Below are 25982 nucleotides of genomic sequence, written 5' to 3' on the forward strand. Positions count from 1 at the left end.
CCCATCTCCTCTGCCGTACCACAGAACAACAGAGTGTGGTGGACCCTACATGCTAAGCCATGGCATAAAGCTCTGAGCAGAGAGGAGTGTGCAGGCTGGAGTTGACTATCACCAACACCTGGCCCAGGTGGTACCTGGTATGTGCCTGGCTCTCGTGTCCCTGAGAGCCACATGGCTCAGACCTCACATACAGTGCAGGGCATGGGTTCAGGGCCCACCTGGACACCTGTCCTTGGTTCACACCAGTTAGGAGAGGCTCATGACCCAGTGGCAAAGAGTTTGGAGTCCCCACAACAGCGGCTCTGGGGAGAGGTCATCTGCTGGAGGGGGCTGAGCTCAACGAGATAGAGGAGGTGAGAGAATGTGCTCAGAGATGGAGTGAACGAAGAGGCCATGAGGAGGAGGGATGGGATGAAGACCTAAACCCAAACAGTACTTCTGGCCAGGGGTGAGGGAACAGCTTTATCCAGCAGAGCAGTCTGTGCTCCCCAGAACCAGCCCCTCAACAGGGAGGCTGCTACTGTCTCTCTGGGACTGCCTGCTTACCCAACTTTCCAGGTACTCTACCACTGAGCCACACCTACATTCCAACCTTTTACTTTGGTAGGGAGATCAACCCTTGGGACCATAGCAGATTGCTGCAGAGAATCCTTCATGGGTTTGAACCATTCAGCACCCTCTACCACAGGCTCTGTGATGTGAGCAGCCACTGACCATCATGCTCTAAGCACAAAGTCAAAAAAACCCACAGATCTTCTCTTACCAACTAGCATTTGTGTCTTAGCAGGAATTCTTTACATTTCTTACATTTTTGAATCGATTACTAACTGGTGGTTGGTGTTAAATGTCAACTTGAGAGAGTCTAGAAACACCTGGAAGCTGGAACCTGTGGGCATATCTGTTGGATCATTTTGACTGCCTAGAGGTGGGAAGATCTATCCACCATGGGCAGCACCATTCCCTGGACAAAGGGAGAAAGGGCTGCATGGAAGCAGTGTTCACCTGTTTGTCTCTGCTTCCTGATGTGCGGTGCAATGAGACCAGCTGCTGCCTTGACTTCCCCACCATCACATGTACCCTTAAACTGTGAGCTGGAATAAATCCATTCTCAACTTTAAGTTGCTTTTGTCAAGAGTGTTTTTATCATAGCAACAGAAAAGAAGCTTAGATACAGGCATAGTCATTTATGTAGGAACAGCAGGACACTAACTTCTTTGCATTTTTGTTTGGAGACAGGCTCTTGCTATCTATGTGTCCCAGGTTGGCCATGACACCATGCCTGGCAACTTGTTGTTTTGACAGGGAGTAAATCAGAGTACACTTGAGACTCAAGATTGAAGTGGGAGGATCATGAGTCTGAGGCCACTCTGGGGCAGATCTGAGACCCCGTCTCACAACAAAAGTCAAGGCAACAGCATGGAACAGAGCTGGTTTGCCAGCCTCTCCCAGAAGTTCCAGAGGCACCATGCCAACGTTGAGGAGTGGAGTCTGTCTGTCTCCTGTGTTCTCACTCAGGCCAGCAAGGATCGTCTCAGGTTCCTGATGTGTCTGTGCTCTGAACCCAGCTGTCTTTGGCAGTTCCTTGACTTTCTGAGGGGACTATAGTGGCCTGGGAGCCACCAGGGCTCAGAGATGGAAGCATTAAGCTAGCTGTCCTTGTGGAAGGGTCTCCAAGGAAGGAAGGCTCTGGCTGATATCTGCAATGTTCCCATCCTGCAGGGGAACCCAGCCCCTGTTCTGTTCCATGTTAGTGGTTCAGAGACCTTTGCTGGCCTTTAGAACTAATGAGGCTACAAATTGCAAACTTGGAGGCACATGTCCACTTAGCCTCAGTGAAGGCCCTGAAGCCTAGCAAGGGAGATGTGTTAGGGAATAGGCAGGGCCCACTATGCGTCCCAAACCCTTCCTGGTGGCTGAGCTTTCAGCCTGGAGCTAGGGAGTGTGGGTGATACAGGTAGAGAGGCCAGCCTTGGAGTCTGGTAGTCTCAACACCCACAGGAGGATGACACTTGGCTGACATGAGTGGCATGACAGAGCGGGAAAAGCAGAGCCCTTGGGCTTGGTGCTCAGAGTAGCTGGGGAAGTGAATGCTCAGAGAGCTGCAAATACAGGGTGGAAACGGGTGTGAATGAAGATGGTACTGGGGAATGCAACAGAGAGGCCATTCAACAGCCATGCACAGCTGCCACTGCACAGAGATGATAAGGCATGGGCTGCTGTGGGTGTCCCCTGGAGAAGGTCATGCACATACAGACAACAGCACCATCACTGGCTAGGTCAGGTAACCAAACAGTATGTACAGAGAGCTGTCCTGGCTGAGAAGATGTGGGAGGAGGAGATGGAAGTTTTGGACCCCAAGAGTCTCAGGGCTCTGTGCAGAGGGGGACTGAGTGTATTTCCCTTATGATGTTAAGAATGGCACTGTGCGGCTCTCATAGGCCAGTGTCACCTGGATCAGTGTCCTGTCATTGATCGCCTGGTTTTGCTCGTTGTTCAGTCGGAACCTCCTGCCTGGCCCTAAGAACACTAGACAATAAGCAGGAGGGTAAGGTGTGGTGTGGCCATCGAGGACAAGCCCCAGTGGGCTTAGGGCTGCACTGAGTAGCCAGGCACTGTAGCCAGGCCACAGTCATCAGTGTCCAGCAATCCAGGTTGTATCTTTGTCCCTCTTGGACTGATACGTAGCCCCCCTGTCATTCTGGGTCTTTCAGAGGAACCATGGCTTCCATCATCCACCACCACCAGAGTGGCTCAGCTCACAGGGAAGCAGGGGCTAGTTGATCATGAAAGAAATGTCCCTCTACCTGCCAGGAGACAATCCTCCCAGCAGCAAGCCCAGAAATGTCACTCAGAATCTGTCAGAGAAGGAAGAAAGGCTGTGCAAGCCCCCTGGGCAGGTCTGACTGTGCCCTCTGGGGATGCTTACAATGGCCTGCCCTTCAGAACCCCCAGCAAATGGGCAGAGAAGAAAAGAGAAGGTGGGTAGAAAAGAGAAGGTGGGTAGAGAACACATATGCTAGATAGGAGAGTATGGACTAGTGGGCAATGCAGCCAGGTGCTTCTGGAGAGAAGGGCATTCTAGGAAAGGCCCCAGCAGTTATGATATGATCGCATTTAACTGCAATCACTGTGCTCTCTAGCATGCAGTTCTCATATACAGGGAGTATCTGCCTGGGATATATACTGGTGCTATAAACAGGCACACACACACTGTGGCTAAGACTGCGTTCCCTGAAATTCTGACACCAATCCCTACCTCCAGTGACAGTGTTTGGGAGCAGGTCCTTTAAGACAGGGGTGGGGGTGGGTGGGTAGGCTAAATGTGGTCCCAGGGAGGGACAGCATCCAATAGGACTGGTGGCTTTATGAGAGGAAACAGGCTGGGCCTGGGAAGTAGCACTAATGGATGCCTTACTGCAGCTCCCATCTGGGTGCAGCCCCCTTTCCCTCAGCCCAATCTCTCTGGGGAGGCAGCTCCAGGGGTGGGCCACATGAGCTACATGGGATACTTGAGAGAAGACCCTCTGGTGTCCATGGGGCCTGCAGAGACTGTACCCTGGGTGGCTGATGGCACTCCCAGAAGAAGCCTTACCAAGCAAAACCACCTAACAAAACCTAACCAAACCAGCGAGTGCCTTTCGAATCTTATGATCAATAACTAACCTTGGGGATTCAGGGTAATAAGTTTGGGAGGTATCTTCTTATAAAGCAACTGATCACTAAACTAGAGACTAGGAGCTGAGCTGACCTATTTTTCTTGTTTTGTTTTGTTTTTTAAGGTAGGGCCTCTCATGGACCTGGAACTATACCATGTATGCTGGGCTGGCAGGCCAGTGAGGCCCAGGGGACCACCTCCGACTGGCTCCCAGCATCAGGATGGCAAGGGCTCTTTTCCATGCCTAGCTCTTCAAAACACATGATTTCTGGGATGCAAACTCTGGTCCTCAAGAACTTGATTGGCTAAGCTATCTCCTCAAGCCCTGAGGCAGGGTCATCTATGTAGTCCAGGCTGTCCCTGAACTTGGGAATCCCTCTGCCTCATGCTACAGAGTGCTGGTATCACAGGCCTATGCCAGCAGGCCTGGCTTCAATTGTATAAGACCCTTTAAACATGAAAAAGAGTATCTGAGATGAAAACACCACTGCGTGAGGTAAATAGCAGATCAGCTCCTCCAGAGGGAAAGGTCAACAACCAGGGTCACATCAGAAACACAGAAGACGATGGGAAGAAAATTCAATAGCAGTATGCTGGTGCCAAGCAACCAAAACTTCCTGCACCTAGAGTGTGGGAGGAGTTCAGAGAGGCGTGGAAAACACGCGAGAGCGCAACAGCCCCATGTTGCCCAGTTTCTTCTTACTCTCTGGGGTGCTAGACTGGAACCCGGGGCTGCACACGTGATAGCGCTTTCTCACTGAGCCAGCTCCTTGTTGTCCCCAACTCCTTGCTGGTAGATGCGACATAGGTCCTGTTGTCCCACTGAGTCACATCCCCAGTCCCTCTCTAGAGAGTGTTAGGCAAGTGCTCTACCACTGCACCCCAGTCCGCTTGCTTTTTAAAGTTACGTTACTGATTTATTTATTGGGCTGGCACATGTGGAAGTCACAGGACAACTTTGAGAGGTGAATGCTCTCCATCGAGTGGGTCCTGGGGAGCAAAACCAGGTCATCAAGCCTGGAGGCAAACATTTTTGTTGGCTGAGCGGTCTCATTAGCCTCTAGGTTTTTATTCTGATGCAGAGTCTTACTAAGGTCCCCAGGCTGGCTGTGAACTTACACTGTAGCTGAAGATGGTCTTTAAGCAAATATCCCTCTGACTCAGTCTCCCAAGTAGCTATGATTACAGGCCTGTGCCACCACACTTGACTTAAAATTGTCAAAATTTGCTTGATTTTAAATGCACAAACCCGAGGAGCTGGGCTAACAATAAACAAGATAAACACAAAGAAGCCATAAAGCCAGCTGCCGGAAGACCCACAGTATGTGCAAGGTCCGGGGTGAGGTTGTGAGTGGATTTCCCATCAGTATCCACATGAGCCAGAAAATGGGGGGGGGGGCAGTCAAGAAGTTAAAAGAAAACAAGACTGTCAACACAGATCACATATCTAGTCAAAGTGAAGATGAAATAAAGGCATTTCGGTAAAGCTAGAGACCCAGCTAGAGCAACGGTAAGGAGGGTCTTACCACAGAAGAGCAAAGATCGGCACAAGGTGGTGTGGGACTGTCAGCATGTGTGCATACTTGAAAGGTGTTTATGAAGCATTTAAATGTAGAACTTTTTTTAAAAAAAGGAGAAAAGAGAGATTTAAAAGAGAATGGGTTCTCCAAAATACACTAATAATATGGAGACATGACAGAAGTTACACATAAGTGAGAAGACGGGGGTCGGCCACTGCTTTCTATCTGCTAAGTGCTGAGATGCTATTTATAGGAGCCTGGGCTATCAATTTGTGTACCAGGAGTTCCCAGCAGGATCTGCAAACCATCAGTACAGGGCCTTCTGGTCCACGGGCCACCTCTACACAAAGTCCTACTGGAGCCTGGGGAGCTGGCTCAGAGGTTAGGAGAGCTTGATGCTCTTTCCAAGGGCTAGAGTTTGGTTCCCAGAACCTACAGGAGGAGGCTCACAAGGCCTGGAACTCTAGCTATGGGGGAGATAACACCCTTTGCTGGCTTCTGTGGGCAGAGAACCCCAAGCCCCCTCATGTGTGCTTGTGCATGTGGCAGCCAGAGGAAACCTCAGATGTGTTTCCTTAGGAGCCATCCACTTCACTTCTTGAGACAAGTCCTCTTACTGGTACCTGGGTCTCTCTGATTAGGCTAGGCTGGCTAGTGCACCCCAGGGATCTGCCTCCTTGTTGATAGGATTAAAAACATGTACAATAACAAAAACATAGGCTCTGGGAATTGAACTCAGGTCCTCAGGTTTGCACAGAAGTACTTTATTACTTTATTGACTGAATTATATTATTTCTAGCGCTCTCTCTCTCTCTCTGCCTCTCTCTCTCTCTCTCTCTCTCTCTCTCTCTCTCTCTCTCTGCCCCTCCCCCTCTCTCTCTCTCCAAGGTCTTTCTGTAAGCTGGCCTGGAACTATGCAGCCCAAACCAGACCCAAATTTTCAGCAATCCTCTTGCCTCAACCTCCAGAACTATAGGGCATTTGTGTATACATGGGTTATGGCTACACTGAAAGAAGGGCAATCTGAGAACAGGCTAGTCCAAGATCTTTGGACAACCCCATCTCATCACCAATAATATTTTTAAGAAGTTCTGGAATGGATCCCCAGGGTTCTTGGGAATAAGCCTATCCCCCGGTTTCATCCTTAGTGCCTTATTCAATTCTAAGGATACCCAAGCCTCCTTGACCACAGGGCCTTTGTACAAACTGCTAGAACTACAACCAGTTTGTTCCTCTGCACTGTGCTGCCCCTTGGAGGTATAGCCCTGGAAGAAGATGGCTGTTTGGGGGTGGGTGTGGAGGCTGACTCTTAACCCCACCCAGATCTACTGACCTCTCCTCAAACCCCTATTGCCACAAGGAACTCAGCATTTACTCTGCACCATCAACTCATTCTTTGCCCACCTGTGCAATTTTAGCCAAGTTCACTGGCCTCCCTGTCCTTTGCCACTGGCTGAGGGCCAGCCCCTCACACAAACCCACTGATCTCTGCTGGGGAAGCTGCTCTTGACCGTGAGCCCCACCCTGAGAATGAGCGTGTCCGCCTCCTGCACCGCTGAGAACCCAGTGCCTGGTAAGCTCAGCCGACTCAACTGAAGGAATGAGGCAGGTTTTGAAGTCAGCGTGCATTCTTAACAACTGCATTTGAAATTCAGGGGACCCAAAAAGGCAAATTCAAATTAAAGTGTCTATCTAGATCTCATTGTTATCTCGGCAGACAGGAAGCCTCCAGAAGCCGGCCTCTGCCAACAGGAGCCTGTGAATGGGCCTGATTGCCTGTGTGTGTGTATGTGGGGGGGGGGGTGAAAGCAGTGTACTGCCTCCTCAACCCAGCTCTTTCTGCCCCTCCCAGGGCCTGCTGAGATAGCTGCCCGTCACCCACTTTCTGGCTGAACTGCCCACACGTAGGGTCCAGAGGGCCATTCTTCCTGCCTACATACAGGGTCCAGAGGGCCCTCCTTCCTCCCTTGGTCAGGCAGTATGTGGTACAGGGTGGGGTAGTGAGGCAGCCTGTCAGCCCATTGACATCTTCACAATGCTGCAAGCTCTGAGAAAGAACAAACCCACATGGCAGCCTCTCCTCAGATGGTGCCTCTTCTAGCATATTTAGGGGGCCCTGGGATGAGAGCTGTGGCCCACAGGGGTTCGGTACCTGGGATAACATTCAACTGGCTCCCAGGCTCAGCCCATCTTTGATATCTGCTTCAGCACCAAGGGAGGGGACAGCTCCTGAGGCAGCTGCCCAGCTGCAGGTCCCAGTCCTTTGTAGGCTGCACACAGGCAAAGCTGTCCAGCCCAGGCAGTGTGGGCAGGGCGTGCCACCAGGTAGGTCACATAAAACCACACTCACAGGTCTGTGATTCCTCCAGCACTCTTTCCTCTGCTCTTCCACAGCTCACTGTGGAAGAGGGATTCTCTCTGTTCCATCTGGGTTCTACAATGGACTACAGCCTCCTGTGAGTGACCAGTCACTCCCCTCCTCCAGAAACACCCCTTGTCTGCAAAATAAAGAGACCAGATGAGGTCTCTGGGGACACCCAGAGTCTCTATGATCCTATGAATGCAGAGAGGGTGGGAGGAGGGGGGCAGTTTCCAAGCTACCTGGCTAGCAAGGAAACACTCAGAGTGGAGCCCCATTAGTGTCACACAATCCACCGTGTCCCAGCTGCTGTTAGCAATGCCCTAGGCTCTGTCCCGGTACCCCATCAGACCTAAAACTCATCCCTTCCCATCTCTGGTGGTACTCCCCTGTTGACCCACCTTGTTCCTGATTCTGGCCACCTAGGCACTGCTGTCAGACCTGCCATGCTGAGTGTGTGCTGGCATGGTGTCTGGGTGAACAGTTCTACTCTGCGACCACATCACTTCTGCAGCAGCACCAAGGACAGCCACTAGCTAAAGAGGACCTTGTGTCCCCTGGTTTCTGCTCTCTAGGCTGTTGGCTGACCCGTTGGGGACGAGCCCTGGCTTGAAATCTCTATGTTCCTTATTGACCCCAGTATTCCTTACTCAGCCCCTCACTCTGGCTGTCCAGAAAGGTGGCTGTGAGGACCAAACAACTGAGGCAAGGGAAGAATTCCCCATGCTGGTGTGAGCCATAGCAGGGTAGAAAGAGAAGGTAGAAGAGAGTAAGTGCCATGATAAGGTAGAAGGAAGATCATGGTCAGAGAAAGGACCCTTGAGCTGGCCCCTGGTGGTAGTGATCTTTCCAGTGTGCAGAACACTTAAGAGCCTCTAACAACCTGAGCCTCTCCTCTCCCCACAGCAGGAAGTCGGGGATGGTTGTGCTGCCTCTGTTCTCTGACTCCCTTCCACAGCATCTCTCCCACTGTCCTATGGAGGAAGATGGACTAGGGCCTTCCAGTTCATGCCCACAGTGTGAGCGCCAGGTGGAGGCCAGGCGAGTGTAGGCTGTAGGTGTCTTGAGGGCTGAGCCAGGAGGGGGAGGCTATGGGTGAGCCTGACAATGTGTTGCTCTGGGGGACAGGATGCACTGCACTGGTTCCTGCTTCCTGAGTTGTCCTTAAGGACTGATGTCTACCACTATCTGGTTTCCCCAACTTTGTTCCTATCACTTGTCCCATGGTCTGACCTTCAACATTCAAATCCCTTACGCTGATGGCAAAAAGCTGAGGGCAATGCAATAACTTAGGCCCCACCTGTCAAGCACAGCTAGACCATCCCCAGGTACGCAACACAGAACCAAGGCCACAGAGGGTTCCAGGCCATGGAGATGCTGTCTCTGAGAGGAGGAGCTTTTCCCCTTCGCTGCCTAGACTGAGTCTTCCCTGTCCTCTAGCACTCTTCACACACTGGACTAGGAACACCTCACAGGCTGAGGTTCCTTTAGGGCACTGGCAGGTGACTTAAGGCAGACAGGAAGACTTTCAGAGCTTCCTCTGTGAGCAACCATCCCTCCCAGGAACATGGAACACCATGGCTGATCTGTGTGAGATGGATGCAGGGAGCACGGCAGGGTGGCAGGCAGGCAAATTTGCTCTGTGTGTTTACAAGGCTGCTTTGAAAGGCAGAGGCAGGGCAGCTATGAAGGTCATGTCTACACTACAGTGGAAATGCGAAAGCTTCATCGGGGAGCGATAAACCCTGAGCAAATCTCAGCCCAAGCCCACATACCCCAGCTGGATGCAGGCCCTCGCCTAGCCAGTCTACACCTCTTTGGCAGGAGCCATGACCACAGATGCCCAGGCTGATCTCATCATGGAGCAGTGAGCACAGGGTTGGTAAGAATGGTAGCCAATTAAGAAAACTGTGGCCCCATAGGAAGAGGCACTGAGGGTCCACACCACGCTGAACCTATAAACAGGAGTGTGCACACTTTGCTTTAAGGCTACCATGGGCAGCAGCTGGTGAGCAGGGCTGCAGGTAGTTAGTATAAAGGAGGGCCTGGGGCTCAGCTTCTGGCCCACTTATTGCCTGGCACACAATACCCAGCAAGTGTTTGCAACCCAAGTGTTTGCCACTGATGGTCTGTGAGAGGTTGGAGAGCAAGCAGGGCCTGCACATTGAGGTTCTCAACATCTGACCCTTGCTACTTCTAGCCCAGCATCGCCCTAGGGCTTTTGGGAGTGCAGAGCTACTCCCATGTGGTTCTCAAGAGGCACTGGGAAGTGGTTCTTTCACACAGTTCAGTTTGTGTTATAGTCTGAATATGAAACACTGCCCCACAAGCTTGTTTGCCCAAACACTTGGTCCCCAGCTAGTGGCACTATCTTGGGAGGTTATGGAACATGGAGATACCGAGCTATACCCCCAGCCCCTCACTGGGAACTCTAGGCAGGTGCCACTGAGCCACATCCCAGCCCCTCACTGGGGGATTCTAGGCAGGTGCTCTACCACTGAACCACACCCCAGCCCCTCACTGGGGGATTCTAGGCAGGTGCTCTACCAATGAGCCACACCCCAGCCCCTCACTGGGGGATTCTAGGCAGGGCTCTACCAATGAGCTATACCTTGAAGGCTATACCTGACTCCACTTCCAGCCTTAGCTTTCAGCTTCCCTGATCCAACAAGGTGTGGGGAGAAACTATCTCACACTCTTGCTGTGGAGCCACCACAGCACCACGCCTTCTCTACCATGATGAACTATATCACTTGAAGCTGTAAGTCCAAGTACATTCTTCTCGCCTTAAGCTGCTCCTCTTAAGTCTTCTGTCACAGCAACAAGTAAGGAACCAATACAGCTTGTGTGACTTTGTTGAGCAAGCTTTGGGGCTGTCAGGGACCATGGGCATTGGTGACTCCTGGGCACCAAGGAAGGGCAGTAGGAGAACTCAGGAAGCCACTCCTCAAATACTGACACAGTGTGTACAGCACACAGCTTTGAAGCATATACTCCCCACTGGGACCTATATCATCTTCATCACTTTCTGAGCCTGCTCTTCTAATTTCTCAGAAACAGGTGCCATATGGGAAGCCCCAATGGACCAGACAGAGGCTGTGTGTGTATGTGTGTGTGCGCGTGTGCGCGCGCGCACGCACGCACCTGAGAGTGTGCCAGGAAGCAAAGCAGAGATGATGGTATCCCCAGGGCCAGCTTTGCTTTCCAGGGAGGCTCCACCTCAGGGGCACATCTGGTGGGCATTGGTGTGCAGATGTGGAAGGCAGAGTGGTCTGGATAAAGCAGTAGTGGAGGTCAGAGGCTGGCAAACTATGGGCTCTGCATCAACTGAGCTTCAGTGACTCTGACATGATTAAACTGTCAAGAAAGTGTTTAAAGCTTTTTGTCTTGGAGTCTATTCATAATGAATCAAAACTGGACAGAGAAGATGTCCTTCAGCAGGCAAATGGACACAACACTTCTGGTACATACAAATACCTGTGATGGAAAAGAATGAGCAGGCCAGGTGTGGTGACCCACAGGAAAAGAGAAGATGACAAACTTGAAGTTAGCCTGAGCTACACAGTGACATTCTATCTCAAAAAAAATAAAGGCTGGAGGTCAAGCTCAGTGGTAGAGCACTGGCCTAGAATCCCCCAGTGAGGGGCTGGTTTAGTAATAGAGTACCAGCCTAGAGTCCCCCAGGGAGGGGTTTAGAGACATGGTTCAGGGGTGACATTTGGCTTAACACGAACAAAGCTCTGGGTTGCATCTCTGGTCCCACAAAAATCAAAACAAATGAGCAATCAAGCCCAGGAGAGACTCAGAGGAACCTCGAGTGAATGCTGCCAAGTGAAAGAATCTAGTACACAAAGGTGTACAGAGGGTCCCACCTTTGGGACATCCTAGGATTGGAGCATGATTGGCAGGAGATCTCCTGGGGCTTGGGGGGGGCAGTTACTCAGAGGATTTAGAGACAGGGAGCTACTCTGTGGGATACCACAGTAGTGGCACACTTTTAAGTGCATTCACACAAACCCAGATTATTTAATCAGAACAGACTTCACAACCCTCAGCAACTGGACAGAATGAGTTTTGGCGTTGCAGCCAAACTTGAAGATCGGTCAGCAGTATAAAAAAACATGGTAGGTTAGGACATAGGAGAACCTTATTTTACTCTCAACTTCACTATAAACCTGTTGCCATTCTACAAATAAATATATTAGTTTCCAACAAGAATACTTGGTGTGCTATTGAAGCTTTTATGAAATTCAGAACTTAGTACAATAAATACAGTTCCACTGAAACATGGCCACCCCATGTTATGCCTGTCCACAGCAGCAGAGCTGAGTTCCTAGAGATTGTGCTGTGACCTTTTTCCAGGGGGGAACTCACAGTGATGGCTGTGGTCTGTGTACTGGGTTGTGTAGCAGGCTCTGCCCTTTGTCCCTTCCTCAAAAAAGTGTACTTAGGAAACAAAAGGAAAGAGACCCTAAGTTTTCTGAGTAACCCAGCCCTTTCAGGGCTATCCTGTGGATGAAGAAACTGACCCAGGCTCTCCTGATGCTCCACCCAGCAGGGCTCACACTCTGCAGGGCTGAATGGCCTTGAGTACAGGACTCTCTGATACTTACTTCTTCCCGTGAGCACACCTGCAGTCTCTGGCAGCCTGGCTGCCTCCTCACCTGCTCTTTCTGTTCTGTGCGTGGGCTCTGTCCGCTTCCGCAAGAGCACGGCAGGCAGAATCACAATGATACAGGTGGTGCTATGCCTGTGCTGAGGCTGGGCACACAGCTGAGGAAGTGCCCACCCCAGGATACCAGGCTGCAGGGGGATGGGTGGGAGTAACTCTGGGAGGCAGGTAATTCAGGAAGTGTCTAACTGAGCAAATGTCAGTCACACTGTGCACTGGGGACAAAGCCCTTGTAAGGGGTGACACAGTAACATTGCAAGTTGAGCTAGAACTCCCATTGGTGGTGCTGAGCCCACAACACACATTCCAAGAGAAGTTCTGTGACACACCACCATGAACTAGCATTGTTGGGGAGGAACAGAAAGCTAGGAGCGGCCTAGCCATTGACCCAGAGCCCTGCTGCTGGCACAGGGAGACAATTGCAGCTGGTCTACTGTCCCCAGGGCCCTGACCATGGTGTGACCCTTGGCTAACGTCTCTGATTGGGAAAATGTGCCAGTGAAAGGAAAGACTCCATGACAGTGCATGTATGGTAGACTGCCTATAACCCTAGAAGTCCAGGCAGAGCATCTCTGGGTCAAGGCCTGCCTGGGCTACAGTGAGACCTTATATAAAGAAAAGGAAAGGAAAGGAAAAGTGCAAAACAAAAGAGAGGAGGCTGGGGTAAAGTTGTTTGCATGTAAATATAAGGACCTGGGTTTGATCCCCAGCACCCATGTAAAAAAAAAAAAAAAAAAAAAAAAAAAACCAACAAAAACCTGGGCCCAGCCACATGGATGAAGCATGGATAAAACTTTTATATATATACATGTGCTCTCACTCATCCACCAAGCCCCTTAGATTGTACAGCCCTGCTCCCCATTTCATGAACTTGTGCTAGATGGCTAAGATACTGAGATTCCAGAATCCAGGTCTGCCTCTGGTTGGCCCTGAACAGTTCCTCCAGGCCCTGGGTTATAGTGGACTATAGAGTGGTCATAGGCATGGGGGAAAGGGACCCAAGGTGAGGGCCACCTACATCTTTGGGCTTTGCAGATAATTCTGTTTGCTGCCATTCAGTTTCTCACTTTTTACTATCTCATTCCTATGACAGAAGTTTTTCCTTCTGGTGAATCACAGATCAAACCAGGACAGCTGGGCACATTTGATAGGCCACTGCCTCCAGGTTCAGGTCTTTCCAAGGAAACTGGAGACTCTGGGGTCTAACATCTCTTGGGAGAAGAGGAGTGGGCAAGATGCCAGGCTCCCACTGCGTGCTGGAGCTGAGCTCTTGTCTTCCCCCACACAAGCAGCCTTGGGAGGCAGCTTAGCCACCCACACATGGCAGAGGCTGGGTCCAGGCTAGGAAGGGAAGCAGAGCCATGTGGGACTGTGAGCCAACCCTCAATTATCCCAGCACACATTTGCAGAACCTGCTTGGCTGGAAGCAGGCTCCAGTTATTTCTAACTCTGCGACAGACCCCTCCTGCCTAGAAGTTGTTTGGGGCGAAAAGAAAATGAGCGGAAGTTACCATGAGTTTGCCTGAGCCTGATTTGGTCATGCCCTGGGTGCAGGGGTCAGTCTGACTCCTGCCTGCTCCCGATTCACTTTTTCTCTTCTCTTACCCATCTCCAATAGCTCTGTGAGCACCCCCCTCTACTAGCCAGGCATTGGCTGGCAGATGAGGTTATGCAGCTGATTCAGCTCTGACAGTGTCGCAGAGGGTATATAATGGCCAAAGATGGGATGGGATGGGGCCAACCCAGCCTTAAAGTCTTGGTGAGATTGCTGCTGGAGGGCTCCAGAGACCCAGTGGAGTCCCACCAGTACTGCATTGGACAGGGGGATTTCTCAAGGCTGTGTGGGCCCATGGCCCAGGGGAGAGTCTATCCTAAGAAGAGCCCTGGTACCATGGAGAACATGGAAGCTGCAGACATAGGTGATCCAGTGGACCAGAGATGCTTTAAGGCTGCTGTTGGCAGTGGGGGTGGGGGTAGGTGGGGGGGTCCCCTGCTAGGGGAGACAGGTGGGTGGGTAGGGAGTAGTCTGTGCTTGGGGTCTTGCCTCCTCCTCTTTGAGACCTGCTTGCGTGGCTTGCCCATCGTGGACAATGTTGGAGAACTGCTTAAGGTTCTGCCAGGGCCAGCAGCAGAAAAGACCCTGGTGTCATCACAGGCTGTGCACAGGAGGTCAGGTCACCTAACAGGGACCCTCGGGTGACCCACACCTTCACAGGGTCCCACAGGGACAGCAGAACCTGTAATAATCCACATTTGACAGATGAAGAAGCAGATGGGCGGGCAGGCAGCTGGCCAGCACCAGCTCACACTGCAGTGCTAAGGACTAGGTGTGTCCACGGGGACAGAAATCTCTAAGCTGGAGGGGGACAGAAATCTCTAAGCTGGACAGGGCCAGGTATGAGGAGGAGGCAGTGGGACCAAGGGGCAGGTTCAGGCCACACTTACTGCAGCAGGCCAAGGGGAGGCTCTGCAGAAAGCCAGAGCCCAGGGGCTGGCAAGAAACATTTTCTAGTCTGGCACTGAACTACCCACAAGATTCATTGTCCTTGGTACAGAACGGTGGGCCACAACGGACTGAGGGGGGCAAGTGGGGGACTCCAGTGGCTGTTCCAGACCCTGCTGGGAAGAGACAGCTGTCCCTCTATCAAGTAAACCTAGGAGGGATGTGGAGACAGTCTGGTTGGTAAAGTGCCTTACAAGCACCAGGACCCCAGTCTAACCCTTAGAGCCCATGTGGAAAAGCCAGACATGGTGGCACACTTGTCATCCAAAGCCATGGAGAAGGAAAAAGGTGGAGCCCTGGGGCCTGCTGGCTCACTAGTCTAGCCTCTTTAGCAAGTTCCAGGCCAGTAAGACGCTATCAAAAAGACTGATGGTTCGTTCTTATAGAGAACAGGTAAAGATGTCTTTTGTCTCCACACGATACATACAGGTGTGCATACATGATCATGATCATGTACACATATGTGAATCCTTTACAACGGAAGAGTTGATATGTTCTCTCTCCAATATGAGCTACCACCCAACTAGGGTCACAAGGTATAGCCCCCTCACGAGGGAGGCCACCATATAACAAGTTCTTCACCTGTTTGGCCACCATGTGACAAAGACCAGTGACCATAGCAACACACCAGCACTTACCTGGCTACCACATAGCACAACTTACACCAAACCACTCCACTGTGTCTCAAAATGTATACACATTGCATGTCAAATGCCATGTGTTGAGGGAGGCCCTACTGTGGCTACACTGGCCACCTTGATATTGAGGTGGGTTTGAGCCCTAGGTGTAGCCAGGAACCCAGGAGAAGCTTCTCAACAGGCTCAACCACACTGGCTGGGGGTGGTGTCCATCAGTGGGCCACATGGGGGGCTGCCTTGTCTCTTCTGCCAGTGAGGGAACTGCCTGGAGTGGGGCAGGGTTGGCCTGCTCCTGAGCCTCAAGCTGAACACAGTTGCCTGCCTAACTCTATTGGAGTCATTGAGTATCCCTTGCATCTGACACACTGACATCTGGAGAATTTTTTTTTTGTGTGTGTGTGTGTGTGTGTGTGTGTGTGTGTGTGTGTGTGCGTGTGCGTGTGCGTGTGCGTGTGCGTGGTGGTTGGCCAGGCAACTCCAAGGACAGCTGGTGGGCAGGATCAATGAGACCAAGGCGGGAATGCACACCTCATCCACTTATGTGGGCAAGTGAGGAGCTGTGAACAAAAGTCAGGGCTAGCAGCAGGGCCCAGGGATGTGGCAGGTATCATACAGAGCTAGGAGGCCAAACAAGTGGCCTTGTGACAGAAGAAAGGTGGACAGGACACCTAGACTGTGTACATTGGTACTTGCTGGAACAGGGTGATGGGGGTCAAAGCAGCATTGAGATGATTGTCTGCCTTTAGGGCAGAGAAGTGACGTAAGCTTTTCTGAGACCGGTTCTCACTATGTAGCTTGACTGTCCTGACTGAGAACTGGTTATGCACACCATGCTTTCAACAACCTCTACAAACAGAAGACAGTAGGACCTTGTGGGATATGCTGAGGCAGGAGGACTGCAAATCTAAGGCCAACTTGAGCTACAGACAGAGTTCAAAGCTAACATGGGCAACTCAGAAAGTCCCTGTCTCTAAATCAAAACTAAAAAGAGGACTGGGGATGTAGTTCAGTGGCAGGGTGCCTGTGTAGCCTTCAGAGAGGTTGGGAGTGTGGCTCAGAGGCAGAGTGCCTGCCTACCTAGCATGCAGAGACCCTAGGTTCCATTCCCATGCCACCAAAAGATACCACCAAAGAACGAAACAAAACAAAATACCTAGAATATTAGAATACTTTGGAATGCAAATTAGACCTTGTCTACAAACACCGATGTAAGTGATGTGTTCATAGTGACAGCTGTTCAGCACATCTTCATTTACCATTAAAAAAAAAACCACACACACACAGAATCCCTACACTGTATTAAATTAAATACCCATCAGTGATCCTGAGTTATTCAAAGATACACAGAAGAGAAGAAATACATTTCTGATAGCTTACTGACTTAGAGACTTTGGGCGTTCAAATATTTATTTACTTAGTCAAAGGTTTTGAGAGTGCTAAGAAGTGTAAAAAATGGATGGATGTAATTTGAGAAATCTAGAAAGTCTCTGAGATACACCACGAGGTTGCAAGGAACAGTGTGTGTGGCACCTGGTGTGCCTCTTACCACCACAATGGGTGTCCTATGAAACGGGCCAGAGAGATGGATGAGAATGAGGATAGAGTCCCTGGACAAATGACAGAAATATTTTTCTGTGAAATTCTGCTTTGAATATGTAGATCACACTGGGCATAGTTTTTAGATGGAAATGGAAACTGGTTCCTGATTCTGCAGGGCACAGAGAGCCTGGCTACAGACATTGTAGGTGGTCCAGCCACACATGATGCAGAATGGAGTTGACCACCCACAGCTACTGACCAGTCCCTTCCCTAAACAGCCACACACAACATTAGGATCACAGGCACTCCAGGGTCATGTGTCATGCTGGTATCATAACACTACCCCAGGGACAGAGAGTAAGGCTGCTGCCAGTGATGAGCAAGCCCTTGCAACCCCAGATTTCCAGCTATACCACTCCATCCGCAGCATGGAACAACTTCACTTCTGCTGGGCCTGTTTACGTCGGGCCAGGCCATGTCCCAAGTACACTCCCTCAGGGATATAGTGCTCCTGTTTCAATTAAGAGGGATTCCTCCTCAGCTGTCTACTTTGTACATGACACCCCAACAGATACATGCTTCCTGAAGACCAATGCTCCTTCCCCAGCTTGCAAGGCGTACCCAGCTATCTACAGGATCAGCTTTGGTACCTGTGGCCTAACCAATGAGTAGCTGGCACACACAGCTTAAGCTTTCCCTTCTGTGGGCTGTGCCACTTACCGACCCCTGGCAAGGTGCCCGCCATGCCCCTCACCATCCTCTGAGTACCTGTTGCCTCTGGACAAGGCCAAAGTGGCCTAACCCACAGGGTGGAGCTTAGCAGAGACTCACGGAGTACAAATTACAGAAAGCCAAGTGGAAGTGGCCCTAGATCAGTGCCCAGCAAGAGTGGGGGGAAGAGGGCCACTGTGTCCCTTCATGCCTAGGGGACATGGAGTTGCTCTAGCACACGACTCATTAACCAAAGCTGACACTAACCTCCCTCCAAGTGAGGAGGAGAGCCGCCTGTGGCTGCATGAACTGCCATGATGCATTTGCAGTGTTGCCTACCTTGAAGATGAGGCAGTCGGACTGGTGCTCGGCATACTGGGACGTGAGGCGGTATTGGCTCTCAGTGGTCACGTCGATCTGGTAGCCAGTCAATGTGTAGCAAACCTTGCGGAACTCCTGGATCTTGGTCTGGAAAACCTCCTTGAGCCTCTGGTTCTTCAGCTCAGCACTTTCCACTTGCTTCCGCAGCTCTGCAGGGAGAGGGGCATGGTGTGAATGCCACTGGGCACTGGTGTGACAGGGAAGAGGGCCAAGGGAAGGGGCAAGGATGAATCATGGCCCAACTGGAGTCCCTGCTGCCTGGTGATGCCTGAGGCTAGTGTCCATCTGTGAGCTCTGAGAAACCAGGAGAAAAAGGACAAGGAGTCAGATAAGCAGTGTGACCTTCTGGTGACAGCCATAATGAAGTCACCATATTAACAACAGTACTTTAAAAAAAAAAAAAAACCCAAAACAAAAAACACAGTACTCTGAAAGACAGATGCTGTGAGTAGATATGCTACTGGCAGAATGGCAATGCCCAACAGGGCATCATCCCTGGTCACTGCTGGGGAGCACTGTGGGACAACTGGTCATGCTTTGGTGGTGGCTGGTCCAAGCTGGCCAGCAGGTTCCAGACTCTGCTGGAGAAGGAAGCACCAGAGGCCCAGGTCTTCAGTGAGGGCCAGAGTCCCCAACCACTCTGGGCAAATGGACCGTCACCAAACTGCAGCCTGAGCTCCTTCTTCCTGGGGCTGGTCACTTGTCTTGCATGAGCCAGCACATGACTCAGAGAAAGAGGTAGACATAAGTCCCCATGCTGGGATCCAAGACCAAAAAGATCCTCCTTGTCCCTCAGCAAGGTCTGCTTGGGTTCCAGATAACTCTGCCTAGAACCCCCTCTCCAACCTCTCTCCTCTGGGAGAATCATTCAGGGGAGAGCACTCCCTCCCCAACTGCTCGCCATGGTTTACTGGTGCCCAGGGAGAAGCCAGCTGTGCAAAGTCACCAGGAGCACACACAATTACCATGAATCTCTCACCCAAGGTGCCTGCTGAGTAATTAAGCCCTGATTTATGCCCCAGTTAATTACCGAGCCTGGCTCCATTCACACACACAGGGACTGTCTCAAGCTGGGCACTTCCTAGAGTCCTGCATGGAGCTCACAAGGGGAGCTCCACAGGCTGTGCTATCATATTCTGGTAGTGGGTGTGTTATAGGCCTCCCTTGAATGGGATGAGGGACTGGGCTTAGTTAACATCAGCTATGATCTGTGGATGAGGCACAGAGAAGACTGGGCAGTTCTGAGGAGGAGAGTCCTGAGCAGTGAATGGGGAAAGGTATCCCTAAGTCAAGAGGAACTCAAGAGTCCAAGATGCTCCATGGACCAGGCCCAGAGGGGGTCCCTCATGGGCCTACTGTGAAAGAGTAGGAGAGGAAAGGTATGAGGAGGGGCATCTTAGGTCAGGCCCAAGGCAGGAAAGAGAATGAACCTGTGCCCTGGGCACCATGCATAAGGATGAGTTGGCCTTGTAGAGACCAGTGTGATCGGTGTGGGCCTTCAGAGATCATGGCAGCCTGCTTCCATGAGAGCCATGTGGGAACCAGAAGATCTGAGCAATCCCAAGGAAAACAGACCAGGGAGTTCTCATTCAGTTCTGCCACTTCTGTGTCTCCAGGCCATCTCCCAGGAGAGTGTAGCATGTGGCTGTTCTCAGATATACTCTTGAGGATGTAGCCAGGGCAATCCCTGGAGGCCAGCCTAAGTCAAATGCATAAACTCAAAAGCCACACCGCCACTGTGATTTGATGACACATTGTCATTTTCTCTGAACAGAAGCACTCCCTCTGGGAGGAAGGCTCCTAAAGACTCAGTGAGTACAGAAAACTCACAGGGCTCAGGAAGTAATCAAAGCTTAGGAAGTGCAGGTTTTAGAAGCAGTAACGACTTTTAGGGAAAGGAGACTCCAACTGGCCAAGCAACCAGTAAGCGGCAAGATTCCCAATGCTGGGGTGGGCTTTTTGGGTGCTGCAGCTCCTCTGTGGCATAAGGAACTGCACACTCACACCTGTTAGTAACCCCAATAAACTCACTGCTTCATTAACCTGGGTGGACTTGGGTGGACTGCTCTGCTGTTGGTGCCCTATCTAGAATGAACAGATTTTTATGTCTCCCCAGGAAAATCCACACACCTCCAGATGAACATGCCCCAGCCCCATTTCAAACAATTTCACAAACAAGGAAGCAGCACAACCACTGGGCCATACAGCTGAAGGGCTCCAACAGGGCTGCCCCTACCTTTACTGTCCCTCCTATTCTAGAATATACGGCCCATCCACAGTCCAGTGTAGGAATCACACTTTAAGAAAGGCATGCTGGTACCAGGGGCTGTGAGGAGAAATGGTCTGACAGACCGGGCCAGGAGGCAGAAGCTCACCTGTGGGGCTGTCGCCTGGCTGCTGGCCCTGCCCTGTGGCTCTTTCATTCATCACCCAGCATACAGGCCTTGGCAGACGCTGTTATCCACAATGAGAGCCCCTTCAACAGACACAGGCCCAGAGCCTTGATTAATCGAGTGATCAGACTATGAAAATGAAAGGTTAATTGGCAGCCCTGACCCCAAGACTTCCTGGCATCACTTAGCCCCTCCTCCTCCTCAAGACAGAGCTTTCAGCGGGAGAAGAAATTCACCAACCATTCTTCCCAGGGATGTTCCAGCCATCATGAAACTGTGATAACTGTTGATAGACCTCAGATGTCCAAAGGGGAAGATTAAATCTTAGGATCAAACATGGGCTGACCTTGAGGAAGGAAATGGGCTCTGTTGTGCAGTTCAGATCTCAAAGGCAGGTAGGAGGCTCAGGTCTATGGAAGGCCCATGGGGACAGTTGGTGTGCTTCTTGGGGATGAATGGAGAGGAGGTACTCTGGCCATATGCCAGGCACTTACAGGCATTGTTGTGGCCACAAAGGAGGAACGCCTATTGTCGTTGGGCTGGGAATAGAAGCCATCTCCTTCAGGGAGAGATGAGGCCAGTAAGAGGGGAGGCAGAGACAGACAAGACAAGCATGGTGTGATGCCCAAAGCCTGAAAACAATCATTTGATTTGGGGTGCTTCAACTTCCTTGTTATTTCTCTGGCTTAGTGGCTTACATAAACAAGAATGAATAATTCACTTCCATGGTTTGGATTAAATAAATAAAAGATGGGCTCCACCTTGGAAGTGTCATTACTCTGCTGCCACTAGCTGTCACTCAGCCTCTTTCAAAAGTGACCAAGAACAGAGGTTGCATTTGGGCTACTCCTAGGAGGTAAAGTGCCTTGGAGTGTGCGGTGACATACTCTGGCCTTGAGGAGATGTCTTCTGAGACCAAGACACAGAGAAGGGCAGCCTTGTTCTGGGGAATCCTTCCCTAGATCCACAGGGTCAGCCCCTGGTTCACAGACTCACTCTACAGCAACTGAGGCCCTTCAAGCTCTGGGTGCCCTTCCAACTCTTAAGTCCTACCATGCTGCCAGGAGGAAGCCATGGTTACTGCCATTCTCCAGCTCTGTGTCACTCTCGGTGTTCCCAGGCAGGGCTCTCCATGCCCTCCCTTCCTATGGTCCTCTTTACAAGGACAGTCCTGGCTGTCCTATAGGCACAGAGTGTGGCAGGTGACAAGTGGAGCCAGGGAAGGGATGTCATTGCTCATGAGAACCCAAGCCAGCCTTGATGGCTGGCAGAGACAATGGGCTACAGTGGGTTCCCAGAGTGGGGCTGGGGCACACCAGGCCTTGCCCCCAAACCTTGCCCACTGTTCCATGTCTGGCCTGTAAGCTAGAGCAGGCTTGTTGGCTAGCTCCACTACCCTGGGGAGGCCACAGGATAACTCTGAGCTGACAACCCTCACTATCTCAGCCTCATGCTTGCCCTTTTGGACTCACAGGAGGCAGCTGTTAACATTCCGAGGGAAGGACATGGGACAGAAATAGACTGTGCTCTACCAGATAAAAGCGAGTGGGGATGTGCACTCCTGCCTAAGAGCAGAGATGCCGGCATAATAAGCATTTATGGGCTCAGATCTCTGGAGTCTGAGCTCCTGGCCTGAAGTCTGTAGAATGGCTGATACTAGAGGGGCCAGAAGGACACACGAGGTAGACACAGAGAAGAGGTAACCAGAGAGAAGACGGCCATTGGGCTCACCGCAGTCATACCACCTGTGCTCACAGTCTGTAGACAGAAAGGTGGGTGCTGGGCCTGGTGTGTCTTTTATTTAAAGATTTATTTTTATTATTTTAAGCTATGTGTATGTGTGTGTATGTCTTAGTGTGGATATGTGTGTGTGTGTGTGTAAGTGCAGGTGCTGTTGGAGGCATCAGATCCCCCTGAAGGTAAAGTGGTTGTGAGTTGCCTGATATGGATGCTAGTTAGGGACTGAATTCAGGTTCTCCTGAAGGTATGTGCTCTTAACATCTGAGCCACTTCTTCATGCCCTGTGAAGGGCAGTGTTTGTAAACTTATTCAAACCTTGGAAGAGGTAAAAGAGAGAAGTTCAACTGAGAAACCGATGCCTTCAGACTAGCCTACGGGCATGTGTGTGGAGCCCTGTCTTGACGGCTAATATACGTGGGGAGGGGGGCAGGAGCTAGCCCATTGTGGTCAGTACCCTCCTGGGGCACAAACTAGTCAGTAGCCTTCCTTTGCTTCAGGTCTCTATTTGGTACCTCTTGATAATGAACTGCAACCTATAAGGCAAATAAACGTTCCTCCCTAAGTTGCTTTTGTAAAATTCTTTTATGTTCATGTGTGTTTTGCCTGCATCTGTCTATGTAAGGATGCCAGATCCCCTGGAGCTGGAATTACGGACAGTTGTGAGCTTTCATGTGGGTTCTGGGGATTGCACCTTGGTCTTCTGGAAGAGCAGCCAGTGCTCTTAACCACTGAGCCATCTCTCCAGCCCCCAAGTTGCTTTTGGTCAGTGTTTGATCACAGCAGTAGGAGAGTAAACTAGAACAGCCTCTATTGGTCCTGTACCCTAATGCTCACCTTCACCAGGCTATAGCATCTCTGGGTCACAACAGTGCCAGCCCCAATGACCCTAGGGTCAGCTCTGCATGAGGATAAAGGAAACCCCAACTGTTTTCTCTTTGGGGAGAGAAACATACAACCGTCAAAGAAAACTACCAAGGGTCTGGTGATGTGGCTCACCTGGGAGTACAGGCCTGGCACACATGAGGCCCTGGGTCTGAATCCCTGCTCTGCATAATGGTAAGTGCTGTAATTTTAGCACTTGGAAGGTAGAGGCAGGAGGATAAGAAGTTAAAGTCATCTTTGACTACATAGTGAATTATGGCCAGCCTGTATTACATGAGACACTGTTTAAAACCCAAACCCAAAAACACCATGCCAAGTTCCTAAGAAGCTTCTAACCGAGGCAAGGCTCTGGGTTATAGTCACAGCATGGGAGACAGGCCCACCAGAGTCCTGTCTGGAAGGTACACCCACTTCAGTCCCTGGCAAACAGCATCCCAGAGCATTGAACCTTCTTGGCACAGGCAAGAGACACAACGAGAGAACAAGAAAAGGGGGAAGGAGGCACCTGCATGACTGTGGGGACCATCAGGGTAGGTACCTGCGGTGTCAGCAAGAGCCTACACGATGCCCTTCAGAGCGGAGCACACTTTGTTCCGATCCCAGGCTGCAGCCCCAAGAGGACTAGCCAAGGGTAAGAATATGAACAGAGTGACAGATGGCCCACACTGAGAGGACACTGACAGCCCCTCTGGAGAGTTCCAGACGCTCAGGCATGTCGGACAGCATGAAAACCAAACATGATTAAGAACACAGCATAAAGGTAGCATCCTCATCTCCATGCCAGTTAGGCAAGATGAGGATATGTGTACTAAAGTAGCCAGGTCAGAGCATCACCAACTCAACACAGGTCCCACTAGAGCCGAGTGTGGTGAGGGATGCATGCATGCATGCATGTATATATGTGTGTATATATGTATATGTGGACATGCATGTGTGTGTATGCATACACCAGAGCATACCCATGCTGGAGATAGAGAATGCAGCCTTCCTGTTTGCTGAGAAGCCAGAACAGTCATGCAGCTAAAAAGCAGATGCTTTAGTCACTGTTCTATTTCTGTAAGGAGGCACCATGACCAAGGCAACTCATAAACTAAAGTATCTAATTGGAGAGTTGCTTATAGTTTCAGAGGGTCAGTCCATGATCACCAAAGCAGGAAGTATGGTTGTAGGCAGGCAGGCATGGCACTGGAGTAGTAGCTGAGAGCTTACACTTGATTGGCCAAAAGAAGGCAGAGAGACACCCTGGACCCGGTGTGGGCTTTTGAACCTCAAAGCCCACCCCAGTGACACTCCTCCTCTAGTAAGGCCACTTCCTAATCTTTCCCAAACAGTTCCACTAACTGGGGACCAAGTATGCAAACATATGCACCTATGAGGGTTGTCCTCATTCAAACAACCACAACAGGCTAGGCACAGCAGTGTAGGTCTGAGTGCTATGGCAAGGGAACTAAGGCAATCTGCTACCGCACTGACACTCAAATGAAAACAACCTACACTTGAGTGTGAGTGAGCCAGAAGGAAATACAGCCAAGTTCTCTTAGCCTGGGAAGCAAGCATGCTCACACACAGGCCATTGGGAAACAAACATGCTACCCTCATGGTGACTGAACATCACTGTGAAAGGGCACTGACCACGATGCAGGAAAGGGCTTCCTCAAGGGAGATGAGAGGTAAGGATAACATCACCAGGGATGCCCAGGGCTATGTGGCTCTCTTCTCTGGCTCCCACCTTTGAAGATGGGCTCTCCCCTCCTTCCTGGCTGTAATGCTGTGGGGTAGGAGCAGAAAGCAGGGTGTGGTCCAATGGAGCAGCAGCTACCCTATTGCTCCCACCATCTGATTAAGAGCTAGAAGCAGCTTTTGAACACTCCTTTGGGGATTCTGGGCACAGCCATTTTCCCTTTTGAAAAGTAGTGGAGGGAAGGTGAGGAGGAACAGAGAAGGGAAGGAGGGTGGGAGGGGAAGGGGGGAAGATACAGTTGGTATTTAAGATGAAAAAAAAAAAAACCTTTTAAATAAAAAAAAGAATGACTAAAATCCACTTAACCAAAGCTGGGGGTTTCAGGCCTTGCAAAAATCACAGTACTAGAATATCATACACTACAGCTAGCACAACTTTAGCCCCCCAACCTTAGGCAAAGGTGCTCTTCCCAGCTTGCCCCACCTTGAAGAGGCACTAGACAGAGAAGGTCATTGTCTGAGTTTTTCTCTGGCTGGGCCTAGGAGTCTATTCCTGTCTCCCCTGTGAAGGACCCCTGTGTACCATGGGTTGAGGACATGGTTGGACTCTCTCCTGTGTCTGGTCAGGTGTCTGGTCAGGTCTTTGGTTTCTGCAGATGGTGCTTCAGGCTCACCGAAGTAAAGGGACCTTCTCTGGTTGACCACGACCCAGGCTGGCAACTCAGAATTCTACATGAACCCTCTCCTGACTTTACAAGGGAAGAAGTTGAGACTTGTCCTGCAGTGTGATGACAGGGACTCTGCCTGAGTTTCTGTTTCTAGGCTCAGGAGACTGGTGACTACCCAGAAAAGTCCCTGGGACTTATGTTCCCCACTACAGCAGGCACTGGAGGTGCTGGCCCTGTTCAGACCCAAAGCTAACATGCATCTAAGGACTGAATTATTCATGCCTAGCTAACTTCCAAACCATTCCAGTTTTACATTTTTAAATATTTAATAATTAGCCATCAAATATTTATGCAATTTTATTAGCAGCTGTGGAGGCCGGGCACCGCTGGGGCTGTGACAGGGATGTGTGCCCTGCTCCCTGTAGCTGCCTGGAGAGAGTGGCAGGAGGAGATGCCCCAGAGCACTGACCTAGAGCCTGCTGGGTCACTATGGGCTCAACCTTTTACCCACGTGGAGGGAAGTGGAGTTGCCAGCCCAATATGGCACAGACCACCAAAGGCTATTAGCCCACCCAAGCCCAAACTTCAAGCAAACAACCAATGGACTGGCTGGCAGGTAGAGATGATGTACCGTGGCAACT

The 25982-nt window shown here is 50.9% G+C and overlaps 1 protein-coding gene across 1 annotated transcript in view; it reads right to left on the reverse strand.

Annotated features, from left to right (window-relative positions):
* Mad1l1 (mitotic arrest deficient 1 like 1) overlaps positions 1 to 25982 on the reverse strand; it is a 304513-nt gene that overhangs the window by 35975 nt on the left and 242556 nt on the right. Inside the window, exon 17 of the mRNA XM_051205386.1 lies at positions 17937 to 18127. Within this exon, the coding sequence (XP_051061343.1) occupies positions 17937 to 18127 (191 nt within the window). The remainder of the gene's footprint in view (positions 1 to 17936; positions 18128 to 25982) is intronic.

The sequence above is a fragment of the Phodopus roborovskii genome, unplaced genomic scaffold, assembly GCF_943737965.1.
Source record: "Phodopus roborovskii unplaced genomic scaffold, PHOROB, whole genome shotgun sequence".
In the NCBI taxonomy this organism is placed as follows: domain Eukaryota; kingdom Metazoa; phylum Chordata; class Mammalia; order Rodentia; family Cricetidae; genus Phodopus; species Phodopus roborovskii.